At 39.1% G+C, this 18896-nt stretch overlaps 1 protein-coding gene across 4 annotated transcripts in view; it reads right to left on the bottom strand.

Annotated features, from left to right (window-relative positions):
* Positions 1 to 18810, bottom strand: part of EPM2A (EPM2A glucan phosphatase, laforin) — a 49417-nt gene extending 30607 nt beyond the window's left edge. The window contains exons 1-2 of one of the 4 annotated variants that reach the window (XR_004496365.1): positions 4278 to 4360; positions 1459 to 3104 (exon numbers count right to left, since the gene is read on the bottom strand). Coding sequence is in view for 2 of the 4 variants with exons in the window: in XM_015622299.3 (XP_015477785.1) it covers positions 4278 to 4845 (568 nt within the window). In the remaining 2 variants the exon portion in view is untranslated. The other 3 variants (XR_004496364.1, XM_015622299.3, XM_033512695.1) reach the window with 3 other exon arrangements.
* Between the last annotated feature and the right edge of the window lie 86 nt (positions 18811 to 18896).

Here is an 18896-nt window from a genome sequence, read left to right as displayed (position 1 = left end):
GAAAGTAAGAAACACTCTGGATTATTTTCAAAAGCAGAACAGATTATACTAAATACTAATGAAACATGCAAGGCATTAGGCAGCCACTAGCTATACACAGGGAATATGGCACCACCCAGTGGGGACAGCACTACATGAAATATCTGCATTAAGAGAGCCATGAAGAAAAGAAACTCTTCACAGTTTGCTGGGGTTTTTGTTTGGCTGTGGTTTGTTTGTTTGTTTGTTTGTTTGTTTTAATAACAGAACTGCTACCTATTTTAGGGATCTGCAGATTAGCTTTGGAGAAAAGGAAAAAAAAATGGATCTGTTACAGAAATGAATATTGTATCCAACTGTACTTCTCAGAATAGCCTCAAAAGAATTTTTACTTTGCATATCTTGCTAAGGCCTAGCCCCAAGTAATTTTTGTTGTTATAATCTCTCCATTGCAAATGGCAACTATACCTTACCTTCCCATTCAGCCTTGCAAGAATCTACTCTTTTAAATTAAGAAATTATACCTGTTTTGTTCAAAGAGCTGAGGCCAAAAGATCGCTTTAAGTTTTAACACTTTAAAAATGAAATTTTAATGTGCTTAATTATCACCAATGTTCTCAACCAATTGGGTGCTCAACCCTTGAAACTTATGAGAATTTATTTCTGATTCTATTACAATGATGTGAATACTTTTATTACTCTATAAATGTACCAATCTTTTGGTTTACACAAACAGGCTCACCACAGGAGTGTGAACTGGAAATGTTGGAAGGCCAACATACCACAGAATGAATAACATAATAATTTCTAAATTGCACTGTATTGTATTGTCTTGCAAACAATACACCTCCTTTTCTCTCCTCCCTCCCCAAAACCAGAACTAGAGATGGGAGTTTTTTTGGAAGGATTAAGGATCTGCTCACCTGAACAAATTACTAGAACATCATCTGATCCTGCTTTTGAGCTTTCACTGGTGATACTGCATCTTTCAAGCTTCAAGCAAGCTCCATCTACACCAAATTAAGAGCTACATGAAAATCACAGAATAACAAACTGGTTTGGGTTGGAAGCCTTAAAGATCATCCAGTTCCAAGCCTCCCACCTCTTCCCCAGGCAGGGACACTTTCAGTAGACCAAGTTGCTCAGAGCCCCATCCAACCTTGCCTTCAATACTTCAAGGAAGGGGCATCCACAATTTATCTGGGGAACAAAAGATCAACATTTTACAATACAAGCTTATGTATGTACTACAAGCTTTAGTAGGTTTTTATTTAATTTATTTTTCCCCTTCCCAAAAATATAGTGTCAGCAGATTGTATTCTATCATCTCAAAATAAAGTTTGGAGAAAACTTCTAGTAAATTCCCTGTCCTTTTATACATGTTTCTTGATTAGTACCTGCAGTTTATTTAGATGAAAGTAAGGGGAAAAAGGCACAGATGAGTGTTCCATCATAAACTCACAAAAACAAATTCAAACATAAGTTTAATTTTGTGTTTATTTCGTTTTGACAGTAGGCACAAAATACTTTTACTTTCCAAGCTGAGAGATGCTAAGTCCAGTTTTGAAGAATCAACATCAAAAACAAAGTACACAGACACACAGGTGCAGCTGGGGGGAAAAAATGTACATACATGAATTTAGTTTCTTTCTAAACCTATTAAACAGATTCTCAGTTGGTTATGCTGAGCCAGAAATGCTCAATGGCTTTAAGTGACAGGTCCTGGGTGCAGACCAGCAACATCTCCCTGGGACAGCAGGGGCAAGAATCTGATCCCTCAGGAGCACAGGGGAGTCTCAGCTCCCACCTCCTCCTCCTAGGGAGGGGAACTTGTTCCATCCAGGCACAAGTAACAACCTGGGGAATCTTGTACAGGCCAAGCCTTGCCTGAAAGCCTCCTACCAAAAGCCACACAACATTGGCCTGTGACTTTGACTCTTCTAGACCACAAAAATAACTACCCCCACTTTTATCTTTCAGTCTCCCCACTGCACTGGAATGGCTGCAATTTGTACTCAAAATATTTGATACGGTACTGTACATTCATAAAAACAATATGCACTGGCAGTGGAATTCTCATACATATACATGTCGTAATAAAAAAACTGAAGTAATTTTCTTAAATACAGCACATGATTTCAACATCCAATATATGTAAACATCTGACATCCATAAGTGGACTAGTTTCTCTGGTTACAGATGAATGCCTCAACACATAAACAAGTATCATTCTGCACTTTCCTCTATCCCTCATAAACATGTCTTCAAAACTGCAGATGTTCTGCAAGTGCTGAGTGTTTCCCAAAGCACATTTTAATTCTAAACATGCAGGATACTAAAGAGACAATGCATAGCATTTGTTTAGCACAAAAAAATTTGTTATTTTATTTAAGAAGGAAATCGTCTTTTCAAGTTGTGATTTTTATAAGAATAAGCAGATGACAGCCAAAACTTTCATCGATCAAGAATTAAAAAAAACCCCACAAAAATCAAAAAACATTAAACCAAATTAGATTATGATGAACTGCAAGATTCCTGTTATTGGATAGGAAAACATCCTTAGGCTGCCTTAATGTAATACATGAAGATAATAAATTTCAAGGTTTAAGCAAATTTGTGCTTTCCTGTAAATATCAATTGATGAAAAATTATTGATATGAATGACTAATTAAAAAATTCTTCTGCATTTGGATGATATGCCCACTTGCTTTCTATCATTCCAGCTAAGCACTGAGCTCAAACTCCTGAGCATTCACAATGACAAGAACAAAATGACACCCAGGTTAATCCTAAAACCACAAATCTGCCAAAACACAGTATTACTCTGACTACATTTCCTAAATGTGCCCCCTGGAACAGACAGTAATTTGAGCTACCGCTATTTCCAAATCAGACAGTAACCATCGACCTAAAAATTGTCGATTCTCTGTCATTATTCTCTATTATTTCTATAGAATTCTAATTATTTCTACTATTATTTATACATTCTGCGTGGTGAGGACTGCTTTATATACTAGTATTATTGTCATATTATGTACAACTTGGCACCTTCAAAAGAGACCCAATTCTGCTTCCTTGGACAGATGTAAAGATTTTTATTCCATAAATTCACTTTTCCTGCAATTCTGGAAAAGAAAAACATGGTTAAAACAGGAAGAATATTCTATTTGTTTTACCTGCTAAATAAAACAATTACTATTGTATGATGTACATAGTCCTTCATGATGTGAACTTCTGTGAATGTAGCATTAACACAAAGTCTTTTATTAGCATGAAGAAGAACAAACAAATGCAACAGTTACGACAACATGCATGTTTTAGTCTACATGACAGAAAGGCACTTCAGAAGTGTGGTATGTATTCTTAAAATGGGTGAAAAGCAACTCCTCTACAATGTGTTATTTTGGTACATGGATTATTATGCTGTGATTTAAAAAAATACCATCACAAATTACCAAGTGATCTGTCTTCCTTTCACGTGGTCAGATCCATTCCTTAGTAACAGGAGGTATATTTAGAGGTTTATTTGACTTAGCAGACAATTGTCTGAGTGTTCTCTTGTACTTGAAATACTTCAATATACTAAATCAGCACATGGAAACTGACTAGAGTTATTCAACATTTGAAAACACATAGCAGGAGGAAAACAAGGTGGCAGTACTACTGAACCAGCAAGAAGTCTGGAAAAGCTGTAACTGAACTTCTCCCTGTTTTTCTTTAAGAAATCACAATAGCAAAATTTACTAGCCTGAAAATGCCTTCATGACATTTCACCTTAGCGAAATAAAATAACAACCCACACCACAGTGCGTACTAGGACATCCTGAATTCTTTAATTACGGGGAAAGAAAGAAAACAAAACGAAACATGACAATGGATGCCTAAAAGGGGGAAAAACGAAGCCGTCCCAAATAACCTTTACCAACCTAGAAAGGCCGCCTCCTTCGGCATTCACCGGCCTCCATCACTCGGTTAAAAAATATTTTTGTTTGCGAGAACCCAGCTCGCGCTGCCACGGCAGCGTGGGCGGCTCTACCTGCAAGCAGTGCTCAGGCCACCGCCGGGCCGGCTGTCGGCAGCTGCGAGCTCGGGCACGGCCCCCGGCCGAGCGGGGAACCCTCAGGCCGAGCGGGACACCCTCCCGGCCGAGCGGGGCACCCTCCCAGCCGCGGCAGGCACCAGCCGGGCCGGGAAGCAGCCGGAGCCTGCCCTCAGGGCGAGACGCTCGCACCGCCCCTCCCGGCAGGGCCGGCGCGTCCTTGGGGCCGGGCAGGATGGCGAGGGCTCCCCTCCGTTACCTTCCCAGAGGAAGTGGCCGCCCTCCCGCCGCAGGAACTTGTACCAGAAGGGGCCGGCGGCGTCCTCGTCCGGCAGCGCCACCTCCGCCAGCCACAGCGCGGGCTCCTGGGCGGGCAGCGGGGCGCTCGGCCGCGCCCGCCTCATGGGCACGGCGCGCCGCGGGTCCCACTCGCCCAGCTCCGGCCGCGAGCCGGCCACCAGCAGCTCCGCGCCGCCCTCCGTCACCCGGGCGGGCAGCACCACGCCGAAGCGGAACAGCATTTCACTGCCGCACAAAGAACGTGGTTTAACACGAGCTCTGCCGCTGCTGCAGCAAGGCCGGCAGCAAGGCCGCCGCTGGGACGCCGCCCGGGCCCGCCCTTCCGCCGGGGGCCGGACACCGCCGGGGTCCGGGCACTGCCCAGGACACTGCCCCTGCCCCGGACACCGGCCCGGACAGCGCTGCTGCCCCTGGGCTCGGCGGAGCCCGAGCGGTGGCTCCTTCGGTCGGGGCCGTTCCCGGGGCGCTGGTTTCGGGGCTTGGCTGCCGCACACACGTAGCCGAGGGAACTTCCCCTCCGACAACATCGACCCCCGATCGCCTCCTAAAATGGGGATGGAAAATCCTCTCCGCAGCTAAACGCTGGCTGTCTTGGTTGCCAAAGGCTACGCGTCACGTATGCTGACTTTAACAATGATTATTGCCGCATTAAAGGAAGCCACTGCAATTACTCCCAAGAGCCCAGGCTTAATTTAGCGCAGCAAACGCATCATTAAAAATTGCCATACGTGCAACTACAAATCAGGACTGGCTGCAAATAACGCTTTAGTGTTCATGATGTTTGTGTCTTCCCCGCTGACAGCTAGCCAGCCGTGGTGAGAAATGTGAAATGCTGAGGGAGGTTAGAAAGCTTTTAAAAGAAATCTGGAGTTCATTGCACGCTTTCTGTTTACAGCCAGAAGAGGAAAATTTGGCAACTCCTACGTGTAGCAATATTCAGGGCTTAAAAAGACTGAGGAAGAGGATGTAATCCAGCCATTTATAGGGCGGTCCCTGCTTTGAATACACCCATTTCAGAAACTTTTAAGGACAGAAATAGAGGAGTGGTTACTTTATTTAGGTCAAGTTCTGGGAACAGGATGAAGGCCTTTCAATGAGTCAAAAGAAATCCTGCCTCAAAAGATGGCTGTTTGTTTCCTTTATTCAGGGGTGGCGACACCGAAGTGTGTGTGCTGCCAAATTTATTTTTAAGTGTGCTTTAGCCAGTTTTCACTGATACTCACTGAACTTGTGTAAGTGATATTCCACTTTTCCAGACGTAACCAAAGCAAATGGAATTGTTGCTGTCCTCCATTTCTGCTGGTTTCAATGTAGCACTGCTGCCTTTTTGGAACAGTGCAGTACATTTTAATCTGTTTTTGCTCAACCTTACAGTTCAGCTACCCATACCCTATCTCATAATTGTCTTTCAGATGTCTCTCTTTTCCATACACCTTCATTTTAGCAGCATGGACAAGACAGAATGTAACAACTTTGTGGTTTTATCCTAAAGCTGGAGCATGACAGGAAATCCTAGAATCACCCCAGCATATAGTGTCTACATAAAACCATATGCTTCTGTTCATTCCAGTCACAGCCTCAGCTAAGAAACTGCAGGATCCAATAGTACATCTGATTGACAGTTCAGTTCCTGGCTGTTGTCTAAGCCCCAGTGTAAAGAGAGACCAGCAACATCCATATTTGGAAAAATCTGAACTCTTTTATGCCTGTAAATATTGAGTCCTCATCATAGACCTGTAAGCCTTGTGGAACAATAAAAGATTGTTCTGTAGACGCTGATGTGTCAAGCAGTATCTTTAAAAATAATTCAGTCCATTTCTTCTCCAGGATCTGCCTTAGTCCATTTTGTGTCACTCAATATTGTGTGTTAGATTAAGGTTAAAGATGACAGAAAGTGGCCAGCTTGATTTCCTGTGTTTTCCTCAAAAGCCCTACTGCAGATTAAGGTTACATTGAGAGATCAACAGGAAGGACTGAAAAACTGTATCTTACTGGTGGATTCTGCAAGACTGAGATAAAAGTTAGAAATATAAATTGTCTTGGGATGTCCCATGGCTGGGGATAGTGGGAACAAAAGAGTAGTTTATATTAGCGAAATTGCAGGCTGAGTGGGGGCTGTAGACAGGATAAAATTTATTACCATTAGATCTGAGACTGAGGAGCTGTAAGGTTTGTTTTTAAGGTCAAGAAGCAAAGGCAAATGTATGGGTTTTCCTCCCCCTGTTAGATTTGCATGGTCTATGATTCATCACCTTCTAAACTGGAATTTCAGCTGGACTAAAGGAAGGGGAAGTGGGGAGTAGTTCCATTTACTGTTAGTATTTGGGACTGATGGAGTTCATGAGGTACTTCCACAGCTGAGCCATTGCCATAACCCTAAATTTAGTTTTAACTGTCACCCTAATCCTCTTAAGGAATTAACAATCGTTTCCTTTGCCAAAATGACCTGTTATTCTAGTATTGCCTGGCCAGTGCTCTTCACCTACAGTCCTCAACAGTATTCTGAAACCTAAAAGCTTTCCCTCTAATCCAGTCATCTTTTACAAATCAAACCCACAAATCAAACATGACTTTCCTTTCTGGGTTTTTTTTTCCCACTATAGTAAGTCCTCACTCCAACTTGGCAAGCCTTACAGTTCCCATCACAAAGCTTTGGCACAAAGGGGCAAAACCCTAATAATCAAGCTGCTTTTAACTATCACAAAAAATAGTTTCAATTGTTGATTCCTGTGGAAACAAACTACCATCTTAGCAGTTTGTCTATATTGCAATAATAAACACTGTGCATTTGTGCCCCTCACAGCTGTTTAGGATCTCTCAGTATCCTTAACTTAGAGCAGGCACTTGCTGAGTGGAAGCCTGGATTGACCTCAAATCGAACAGTGAACTAGCAACACAGTGAGACTTAGTGCCAAGTTTATTTTAAAGCCTTCAGTTTATTGTTGCTGCTACCATCCCAGGCATTTGCTAAAGCTGTTTCTAACTGGCAAAAAGGGAAGAATTGTATGAAAAAAAAAGACAGCTTATTTTTACACAGCATTAGCGTGCAAGAAGAGACTCGAGAGATCACAGTTTCTGCAAGAATCAACTGCTTTGTGGATTTCACCTAAACTGTACCAACACATAGCCTTATTTAATTTCCAACTAATCAGCTTGTTTATTATCCAAAATTTGTGCAGGTGGTGGGGATCTCACAGGAGGACTCACCGAGGCTGTGTACCAGCTTAACATCAACCAACCATTAGTTATGCCTTCAGTTTTCTGCCTAATGGCTGCATCCTAGAAAGGATTCTAGGGAAGTCTGAATGTCCAGAAATTGGAGCTGTGACTTTATTTGCAAACATGTAATGTATTTAAAGGCATTTTCACTTGCTGTGCACTAAACTTTTACAGAATCATAGTTCTAACCTTCTGCAGAAGTCTAATTTCTTATAGTGTCTTTTCAGGGATAAAATTGTGGCATTTTTGTGAAGCCAAGAGTTTTAAATCATTTGTTACAATCAGAAAGCGTGGGCAAAGTATTGCTGCCTGAAATTTTAGTAAAGATAGTAGTTTAGAAGTCTGACAGTGTACAGCAGTTCAAAATTCAGCTTTCCAAGTGGAAAGTCGTATTTTTCTTCACAAGTTTCTTACCTGAAAAGTGCCCATTCGGTATAGAGATAGCACACAGTTATCTGATCAATGTGAACAGTACTAAAATGACCGATAAACTTAATAGTTCCACGTTGGGGTAGCCTGTGTCTGCAGTGTACGTGTTCTTTACTGATTCCAAACTTGTACCCCATAGCCCAGTTTGCAGCTTGGAACAGCTTTATTTGTTATTGCTGTACAGTGATCTCACATGATAATATTTCCAAGTAGGGAAGTCTGTAGTGAAGAGAGAGAGTTTGAATAACAAAAACAAAACACAAATACAGAAAGATCTGGTTGGAGAAGGGAGGGGGTGTTCCTGATTGCAAGTTGTGGGTGATGTTTAGATTAGCAGTGCTCCTTCCTAGACTCGCCTTTCTTCCCTTTTTAGGTCATTTTCTTTCTTGTAAAGATACAGAGAAAGTGTTATTGCAATTTCCAAATGTTTCTGCTAATTATAGAAAAGAGAAAGGCAGCACATGGTACGCAGTCTTGCTTGTAAAAAAGGCAAACATTTATATTATGTGATAAACTGATTTAGATGTATTAGTGATTTGGGTAAAATGTTCATTGCTGAAAAATTTAGAAAGCCTGTATTTCTTCAAAGAGATTGAGCTAAATATGAAAGAAACCCTATTCTAGTGCAAATAATTTAAGACCACTGGTTTAAGTGAAAGTTAATTGTGTTGATTAATCTAATCAATCTATGGACCCAGACCTTCTAATTGAATTCTAACTGTCCCTCTTGTATCAATTCTGATAGAACTATGAACTAATGTTCTCACCAATACTTCTAATTTGACAATACAGTAGCTAAGGAATACCTTTATAGACTGAAGACTGAAAGAAGACTAAGAATTAAAGAACTTGTTAACAGATAAGCACTGCTATCCATAATTTTTAGTTTTAAGTTGAGCTGGGTCAGAGCAGTGATAACTGCGTGAACCATTCTAGCTGCTTATTGTTAGGAACAACCCTTTATGCAGGCTAAGCTACAGAACTTCTGTCAGGACTGACCATTTTAGGAATTACACTGAAAACTTACTCTGCAGTAGCAGGTAGGACACTATGGGAGATGGTTTTCATTTTTGCATGGGAGTTTGTGTAGCATATTTTTTAAAAAGTTTGTTGTTTTTACAAGAGACTTGGCAGTATAAATACACAATAACATTACAGTAAACATGATAGAAATACATACAGGAATAACTGATCTGGTAGGTTTCTTTTTTCAACATCCAATAAAGCCGTCTGCATCCTCCCCAGCCTCATATGCCTTGGGAGCTGGAAAAAGTCCCAACATATTCCAGCATGGGGCCCTTACAGATGTCCCATCAGGTTCATCGATGTCCAGAAATCAATGAATATTGCAGACTAGTCCAGCACATGGCTCCTTTCCTGCCCAGAGTAAGCCACACAGTTTTTGGAGGGATGCTCCAGGTTATCTGTGGTGCATTTGCAGTGGGATGCTGTGACCCAAGCCAACCCAGAGTTCTGGTAGCCCTAGGAGGAACACAGCTCTTCTGCTGGGCACAAAGGGACAAGAGAGGCCAAATGCTTACTTGGAGATCAAATCACCTGGAGATTCTTGAGTGAAAAACAGTATGTAGCAGTAATCATTACAATATTAACTCATTGTAAGCTTTATTTTTGAAACCAGCCTGTTATCACCAATGTTATATCAAGTTTCTAATTAAAATATCTATGTAAGGGAAAAAAGAAGTGTTTTTGCTCTTTAGAAACAAGACTGCAAAAACAAATACTTGACTGTACAGAATAGCAAAACTTTATTTCATTAGTTAAGAGAATGCAATCTGACCCAAAACTTAAGTGCAACATAACAGATTAATTTTTAAGTAGAACAATGTGCCTGTCTTTTTTCTGGGGAGACTTAAATAATCCGTCCACTTTCAAAAGCCGATGCTCACAGGTCCTAATAACTGTGCTCCAGTCTAAAGTACCCTCTGTACCTGTGCAGGTTTCAGTGTTCTTGGGATCCCCAGGAAATTACTGACTGATAGAAAGTTCCTGTATATTATATTCCTGGGGCCATTTTAAGAAAAAATTAATTCCTTAATTTTCATTATGCAGACTTTTTAATTGAAATTGTTTTCTGCATGACCAGCATTATTTCAGGAAGTCACACACAGCAGTAGATGTTGAATAAAAGGTGGGAAAAGCAACCATGGGAAAGGAAGTTTGACAAGAAAATTTCCTTCTCAATATGTGCTTAAGCAGGAAGTTTCTAGCTCCAAAACTGACAGAAATTTAATATACTCTATTAATTTAATTTTAACTCCAAATTTAATAAGCTCCAAAACTGACAGGAATTTAATAAACAGCCTAAAAAAATTGAAGTCTTGCTGAAAAGTTCAACTAGATTTTAGGTAAGTTAGAAATAGAGCCATTTTATTGTATAATGATCAAACAGCTTTGGAATTGGAACAGTAAAGGGAAACCTTTACTGGCTTTTTAAAAATTAAGCAAACACAAACTAAAGGATTTTTCTCAGTGTAAACAGAGATTTAATGCTCAAGTGTATGTAACAGCATACGGAGCATATACTCTCTTATCTTCTTTCCATATATGAATCTGTTGTTGTATCACTGCATCAATACAACACATTGCTGCTGCTTATCTTCCTGGTTTCATGTATTTACCAAATTTTCCACTGCACATCTCTTTATTTTAAAGAAACTTTATATTGGCTGACTTGACAAGCTTCTCTAAATTCACTTACCTGTCACACAAATAATCATTGCTAAGAAACATTACTTTCATCCAGATATAAAGAAACCCTTGGAAATAGGAATTGCAGTCTAGAATGAGAGTGTAAACATTCTGCAACTTAGCAACCTTCCACAGGCCATGGCAACAGCTTGCAGCCAAGAACCAGGAGATGTGTATGACATACTTTGCAGACTAGATCATAGACAGGGGACTCCTGCTACTTAATTTGGTGTGTGTATGTTGCTGTGTATCATAGTAACCTGTTTCCACTTGAGCTCAAGTTCTCACACAGATGCCTCCCCATTAGCACAGCCATCCCTCAAGGTAATGCCACAGAAACCACAGCTCAGTTGTACCTGGCCCCTAAGTCAGCAGCTGATCACTTGGTTTTTCTTCACCTGTTTGAAAGAATAATGGATTTTGAAGATCAACCCACAACCAGATCAGTCATGTTAAACAGTATTACAGCAGCCTCTGAAGCACAGTACAGAATATCAAATATTCTCTGTGTAGAGTTACACTTCAATTACACACACATTGTCTTGAACAGCTATAAGAACACTTGGATTTTCAAATTACGTTCTCTTTCTCAGTGTTTACTTTTTATTCGTTACTGCATGAAACTATAATTATGCAAGCTGTCTGAAATGTCTTACACCTGCACCCTCTAAAGTGGTTTTAATTTTACTGAAAAATAGCACTGAGATCTAATTTTTAGAGATTTCTTTTTGGTTTACTTTTATACATCAACTAATCTGCACTCTTCCATAAGCACAAATTCTCAGGCTAAGATCATTAAGGCTTAGTGCTATATAAAATATTGTCACCAAATGCCTTTCCCATTCTGAGATAAATCTAAATAGAAAAGGTAACAGATTCATATATTAATAACAGGAATTTATTTGGCCAAAATTCCATATTTCTCAAGTATTGCACTCATGACCTCAAATTCCAGGTCAGTGGAATTATTTTCTTAAATTAACAGAATTAGTTTTTGCTTGATAGCAAATTACTTGTCTGTGGAACTTGCAGAATAAATCCTGATCTGATCTCTCACTTTTTAGATTCCTGCCCATAAAACAATGAAATGGGAGTTTAAAAAAATGTATTTATATAGGGATTGTTGGAACTAATTCCATGCAAACTTCAAGCACTTTTGAGTTCCTCTCAGCCAACTAACAACCCTTTGTAGAATGTAGTAGAATATCATGTTACAACTTCTCAAGAACTTAATCTCATTTAAAGAACAGGTTTTATACACTGCACACATTTATGAGTAGTTTTAATTTATTATCAAATACAGCTATAGCAGTGGCTAAAATATTTCTAAGGAGGAAATAGCAAAGGTAATAGAGCTGTTAGACTGGCATGATGGCTTGACAGGGGCAACACAGTGAAGCACTTGATGTGCCACTATTAGATTTCTTTTGGAAGCATCCACATATTAAGTGATTTAAACTGAAAGCAACAATTAAACTCTGCATTTTCACTTTGCAAGTATGAATATACAAATAAAATAACTTTTTTCACCTTTATGATCAATGATATTGTTAGTGTTCACTACCCTGAACTGCATTAAATGACATATAAACTATCCTTCAGCATTTTTGCAAAGACTCTGGTGTGATAACTCAATCTGTTGCTTTCATAATCAGAAATTCTGAGAGTATCACTTCTGGCTTCGTGAATTTGACTGGTGTTATTGCACAGCTCCTCCTCACCAGAACACAAGTGCATTATGTGAGGTACTGACTGTGGGTTCCAAGTATAACAGAGCACTTGTTTACCTCTGCTTTCTGAACTACCTCGCTTTCAGCTGCACAGAAATTGCTTTCAAACTACGTAAATTCTATCAAGATAAAACAATAAGCTAAACTAATTGACAGGGTTTCCTTCAATGCCACTTCTAAAGAGTGATTATGCACACAAAAGACAAATTAGTATTTGCATGTTGCTCTCCATGCTCCTTTAGTCACTGCAGATACTTGTCTGTCTCTATCAGCCATCTTCCTGTGGGCTGGAAGTAAACAGTCTGGCAAGTGACCAGCATCAATCCAAAAAAAAACCCCAAAAAAACCCAAACAACTCCAGCCTGTTGCCCTGTGTGACCAGTGGAACAATCCATGCTACAGCATGCTCAAAGCCAAGTGCTGCAGGAGAGGTGGCAATCACAGACCTAAAACAACCATCTGCAGCACAGCAACATCAGCGTTTGAGTCCAGAAAGATCCTACGCCAAACAAGCACGAGACTTAAGAATTTTTTAGATCTAACACTGCAAGAGCTGAGCCCATCATTATTTGCCTCCAAAAGTAACTGAGCCAAGGTGCTTTGTATTGTGTTGTAACAGCTTAATTATGCCTACCTTCTAATGCTTTTCCTTTTAATATTTTTAAGGAAAGAGACAAACCAGTATTCGTATCACTCTGGTCTCCATGCATTTGTAGGGGAAGTTAAACCTATCTTACTCAAATGAGGTTCTCTAAGCATGTTAAACACTAAACCTCAGAAGGTAGGGTTTTCTTTCTTTGTATTTAAAAAGCACAAAATAAAAAGCACTGACTGTCAGTGTCTTCATTTGCTAGTAGAAAGATTCAAAGTGACTCTAGCAAAACCATTCTTTTTTAGAAGTCAAAAGTTAAGACTTCACAAAGATAACAGATAAATCCATATCCTCCTTTATTACTGCCTAGAAGTTTATGTACCTTTGGAAACACATATTTAATGTTCTGTGCTTTCAGACCATCTATTTTAAGCCATGAGTATTTAACATAGGTGCAAATTTTAACTTAAGACTTAATGAAAATAAAATTGCTGCTTATACAGCTATGTAAAATGGTATTTTACATACATAATTTACACTAGTATGACTGCAGATTAAAATCTCAGTGGGAACAGCCAGTGGGATATTATTTTTTGAACAATGCCAAAAAAATTACAGAAATTAAGAGAAAAGGAGATATTAAAAAGAAGCTCTTCTTTTTCTGTTTGATTTTCTGTTTGGAATACACAGACACCAAGAGATACTGATCCTTTTTCTACTGCTTCCCTCAGACATGTTTTTTGCAAAGCTCTGTAGATTTCATTAAACCTCACAAACAATCAGCTCAAAATGTAATGGGGACTATTAAACTTCAGCAACTGATTTGGGTGCTATATACTTTTTTTTTCCTAATTGCAGTTCTCTGCCATTCAGAAATGCTTGCAAATACAGCAGTTTTTTCTTTAGGGACAGGTCATTGACTAGAGACCTCTAAAATGGAAAGCTACTGAATGGCAATGGAGTAGAGTGATGGATGAATGGCACATTATTACCTAGAAGGGCTTATTTCAGACTTGGAGGTTTAGAACTGCAGCCCATGTGACCTGGATTAGAACAGCCTGAAAATTGCATGGAAGTCAAATGAATCCACTCATTTCCCCACAAACACCCCTTCATGTAAATTTAGTAATAGTGTCTTATGACAGAATGTGAACATGTACAAATGTCTATGCCATGAATATGTATAACACATTTACTAACAACCTTCAGATTGTTCTACTGAGAGCAAAAACACTCAAAAACGTGTGAAAAGTTGTTATTTACATAATAAATCCATCTGGTAGTTACTGGTAGTCTTTCCTAAGTTCGGCTAAGGTTTATGTTCCTACCACAAGAGAATGAGTCATTGTATTTTACATTTATTATTCTGTATTTATTAATATTTGCTTTGCTGTAGCAAATCTTTGTTCAAACATTACTACCTGCATAAATTCAAGGGGACAGAAACCAATTCATTTGATACATTGATCCAACTAAGCATAAAATTAACTCTATATGGTTTTCAAAGAATTACTATAGCAATAGCTCTAGCATCTCACTTCATTTAAATGTATTTACATGATCCATACAGCAATAGTGATTTTTTTTCCTTCCACAAGTTGCATTATGGGTAAGTTCATAAGCACAGTTGCAATTACAATGTGCCTGGGGGCTGCTTACCCTTAGGATGGGAGAGTCCCCAGATAATGAGCCTCATGATAGTTTCAGTCTGAGCACAACTCTAAAACTTTACCACCATGGATGCAAGTAGTCACTCTAATCTGGTCAAAACATGGGAGAAAAACACGCTCATATGACCTTCATGCAACCATCAGGTATGATGCTCAAGATCTGAAGTCACATGGCATGCATCAGTTGGCCACTTGCTAACCTTTCCCCACACTCTGTTAGGTCACCACAGCTGCCAGGTAATACTCATTCACATCATGTGTTGTTCTCACTCAGTACCATAGTTACCAGTAAGTTGTTCAATTGCTGTCAACCAAGAGTGGCTTAAAGTTCAAATAGAGTATTCCCAAGGCAGGCTGTGCCCTGTCTTTAGAACAGTGGCTTTTAAACCCACTTTTGCTGAGAGCATGTGTGGTCAGAGCAAAATTAGAGACCAGGTATGATTTACCTTAACTGTCAAAAACATGAATGATTCCATATTCTCCCCCTATTTTAATGATTTCTTACATTTTATTTCATCTGCAGATGTTCTGCAGATGAACCTTCTTTACCAAGCCTTTACACAAGGTAACTAATTCATACAGGTTTCTGTTATTCTGTTTTTCTGGGACTAGCTAGTGTGTTATTGTGTTATTCTGGGTCTAGTTAATGTAGCAGAAATGTAGTAGCCACAATACCTACTCCTGCATAGACTCCCTTCCATGGGTGGAATCTCCTGCCAGAAGCCTGCTCCTGTGGGGGCTTTCCACAGAGCACAGATTCCCTCAAGGTAGATCCACCTGCACCCCAGCCAAGGGGTCCTTCAGTGGCTGCAGAGCTGATACCTGCTCCCCTGTAGTCCTCCATGGCTTCAGCAACGACCTGGGTTACCACGGTCTTTTTCCACATGGAATCTGTTCCATCAGGGACCTCCTTCTCCTAAACCTTTGTGTCTGCAGGGCTGTTTCTCTCAGATTTTTGTCACTCTTCTCTCACAGCTGCTACATAGTGTTTTTCACACTCTCTTAAATGTCCAGTCTCTTCTCACAGAGATTCTTCCTTCTGGATGGTAAAATCAGCAAATCTGGGATTGCTAAAGTTTCACTTGAAGATCAAAAGGACAGTAGAAAGTGATAACTGCCAATCATACAGCTTATGTAAACGTGTTTTGTTTTGACTTTGGTTTTCACTAAAAAGATGCACTTGCTAATCTATATGCAGGAGATTTAATTGGAACAAAATACAGAAACTGAGTTTTCTATTTACTTCCCAGGCTCTCCTAACAACCATTAATCATCGCTGTTTATACATTAAAAAAATGTATCACTGAGAATTTTTCACGTTGTTGGGGTAGGTTTATTTTTGGTGTGGGTTTCTTTTCTTGGTTTGGTTCTAACCTTTAATATAAAGGCTTCTGTGTGTATCCAAAATGGCATCAGCTGAAAAATATGATTACAAGTTACAACTGCATTTAACTGATGTCAAAGATGCAGGTCACTTGGACAAAGTCTGTTTTATCACACAATATGGAAGCAATTTTTGTTGTATGCAATCCCATCTACTCAGCAGTCTTACTGCATTGTTAATTCAAGAATATCCTCCCCATCTGTATATTAAAAAACACATGCCCAGTGCTGTACCTTATAAAAATCTTGCTTGTAAGTAAAGCCACCTTGCTTAGGCAACACAGTGTCCAGTCATCCCTTCCTCTTCAAATACACAATGACATGAAACTCCAGACAGCTGATGCTCATAAACAGCTGTCACAGTTCATAGCACTAACATTTTACCTTAACCAAGGTTCAAATCTCTTTATTCAGCATACTATTTCCTGTTTGCTGCAAAAGGCCTCCAGAATCACATGTGGAACACAACTATATAATTAAAATACTAAAGAGAACACAATATTCAGAAGATTACACAACACATAACAATCAAACATTAACACTTCTGAACAAAGTCCAACTTAGGTTCATGCCAGGTCGTTGATTGTTCATTTGCTAACCAGTCACATAATCAGATTAGTTTTGTCCTGCAGCCTGCCCCTGTGCTATGAATACTAATGCAACCCAACTTTCATTTTACTAGCAGAATTGCCACCATTTAAATCACAATAAACTCGAAGGTAGCTCTGCTGTTACATACTTGGAAACATAGGGGGGAAAAAAGGGCAAATGTTAAATGAAAAGCATCTATCAATCTACTTCTGCTTCTCTCTTTAACACCTTGTAAAATTCTCACTTCAATACATTATGATACTATGAAACAGAAACAATTTTGTGAGGTAATTTCATTTTTTCCTACTACTGTTTTCCTGCAGCTCCTTCATTTTATAATTTAGATAAATATATAAATATCAGCCCAGTTTAGGACAAAGCTAAGAACCAGAAATATCCTCAAGGCAGGAATCACATTTTCCTGATTCATTGTACAAATCTAGCCCTGACGAAATTCTAACTTTCCTATGTTTCTAAACATATAATTATATTTTTATGTTATGTTTCTAAATTCTAACTTTCCTTTGCAGTTAAACTCTGTACAGATTTTTTTTCTACGTGAGACTGTAAGGAGCCTATATACCTACTGCTGCATGTGCCTCAGAATTTAGTCTGTCAAAACAGCAGAGGTGTAGACTTTTACCATCATACTGGATCTAATGATGATTAATAATGTTTTCTTGATCAGCAATCTATACTGAATGCTATCAGTCTTGCTCCTTGCATTCCCTAACACATTTTTGGTCTCTTTTTCTGGCAAATATCAATAAAAACCAAGCAGATGGATTGGTCTCTGAAGGACCTTACTTTTCTATTATTCTGATCAAATACTACTTCTGATACAACCATCATGTAGAATCTACATCAAATACATACCTTGCATTCAGCAGAGAGAACTGTGTTCAACTTAACTGGCATTTGACTCAGGAATGCAAGCAGTGCTTGGAGACAATTTACAACTAAAGCACATTAAAGCACAAGCAGCAGCAGGAAAACTCCTGCTATTATGGAAAAACAGATGAATTGCTACTGAAACACAGCCGCAGCATGTACAGGTCAAACTCCCAGCATTCTCACAGTCTCTCAGAAGAGTCTGTATATGCTGGGACTTGATGCCTGAGTTATTCTGTAGCTTCATTCAATTCTCTCTCCACTTTTTTTTTTTTTATTATTGCTTGAATATTTACCACATGCCAGAAAGTCACAGTATGAGACTCTCATTCTTCAAACTCTACTTTACATGTCATAAGTTTTTAGAAATCCTATCTGCATACTACCTTTTTTCCTCAGTGCTTTAAACAACTGCTAGGTTCTGCTCATCTGAAGATGATCAAAGCTGCCTGAACAGACATTCTGACTGAAGGAATTTAATGCCTGCTGATATTACAGCAGGCATTGAACTGTTCACTGAACTTAAATCTCATTTTAGAAAACTATATGCAACACAGAGGAAGTTTCAGCAGTAGTAATCTCAGAAAAACAACCTAAAACATACAGGCAAATCCCCTTCAATACTTTAAGCATGAAGAAAGCTGAAGAAAGTATTTCCTGACACAGGAGAATATTTAATGCAGTTATAGAGAGAGAAAACCAAAATGTGGTCTGTCTAAAAAGTGCAATATTCACAAGTTTTTAGGGTTGAACTTAGTGTAGTATGGGTACCATTTTTATTTATAAAGACTATTGGTATGCCAGTATTAGCAAATGTCAGGGCAAAAAGTCAAGTTTCTGAGCAGTCTTCTATTTTAATGATGTTTCCTATTTTGCCATTCCATAAGCAGTCTGAAATACAACCATTATCTAAATACCCTCAAGTTTTGTTTCTGTGCTATTCTACCCAACAACTTTCTACAGAAAGCTTTACCCATGAAACAGCATACTAAATGTTCTTTGCAAACCAGCAGCATATCATATTGACCAGATAATCTTTCCAATTTATTGTTCAGAAAAATCAATTAGAGGAAACCTACAAGCTACAATATGTGTCTTCAATGTTATGTACTCAAACCTTTAATTGTGAAAGGGAATCTATGCTGCATAATAGACCAGCACAATAGAAATGGGTAGATAATCTGAAAATTAATGACCAGTCTTCATTCTGAAATGTGGATAAATATTAATCATTCCCAAATTATGCAGTGTTTGAATGTTTGTAAATAGTTCCCCATATGTAACTTTATTTTTGGAGTACTTAATGGAATCCGATAGGCAGACACTGAGCACCATGTTTGAACACCCAAAGGCTGGGGATAAGC

This window comes from Parus major, chromosome 3 (assembly GCF_001522545.3).
Source record: "Parus major isolate Abel chromosome 3, Parus_major1.1, whole genome shotgun sequence".
NCBI lineage: Eukaryota > Metazoa > Chordata > Aves > Passeriformes > Paridae > Parus > Parus major.
This window is presented reverse-complemented; position numbering and strand designations above follow the sequence as displayed.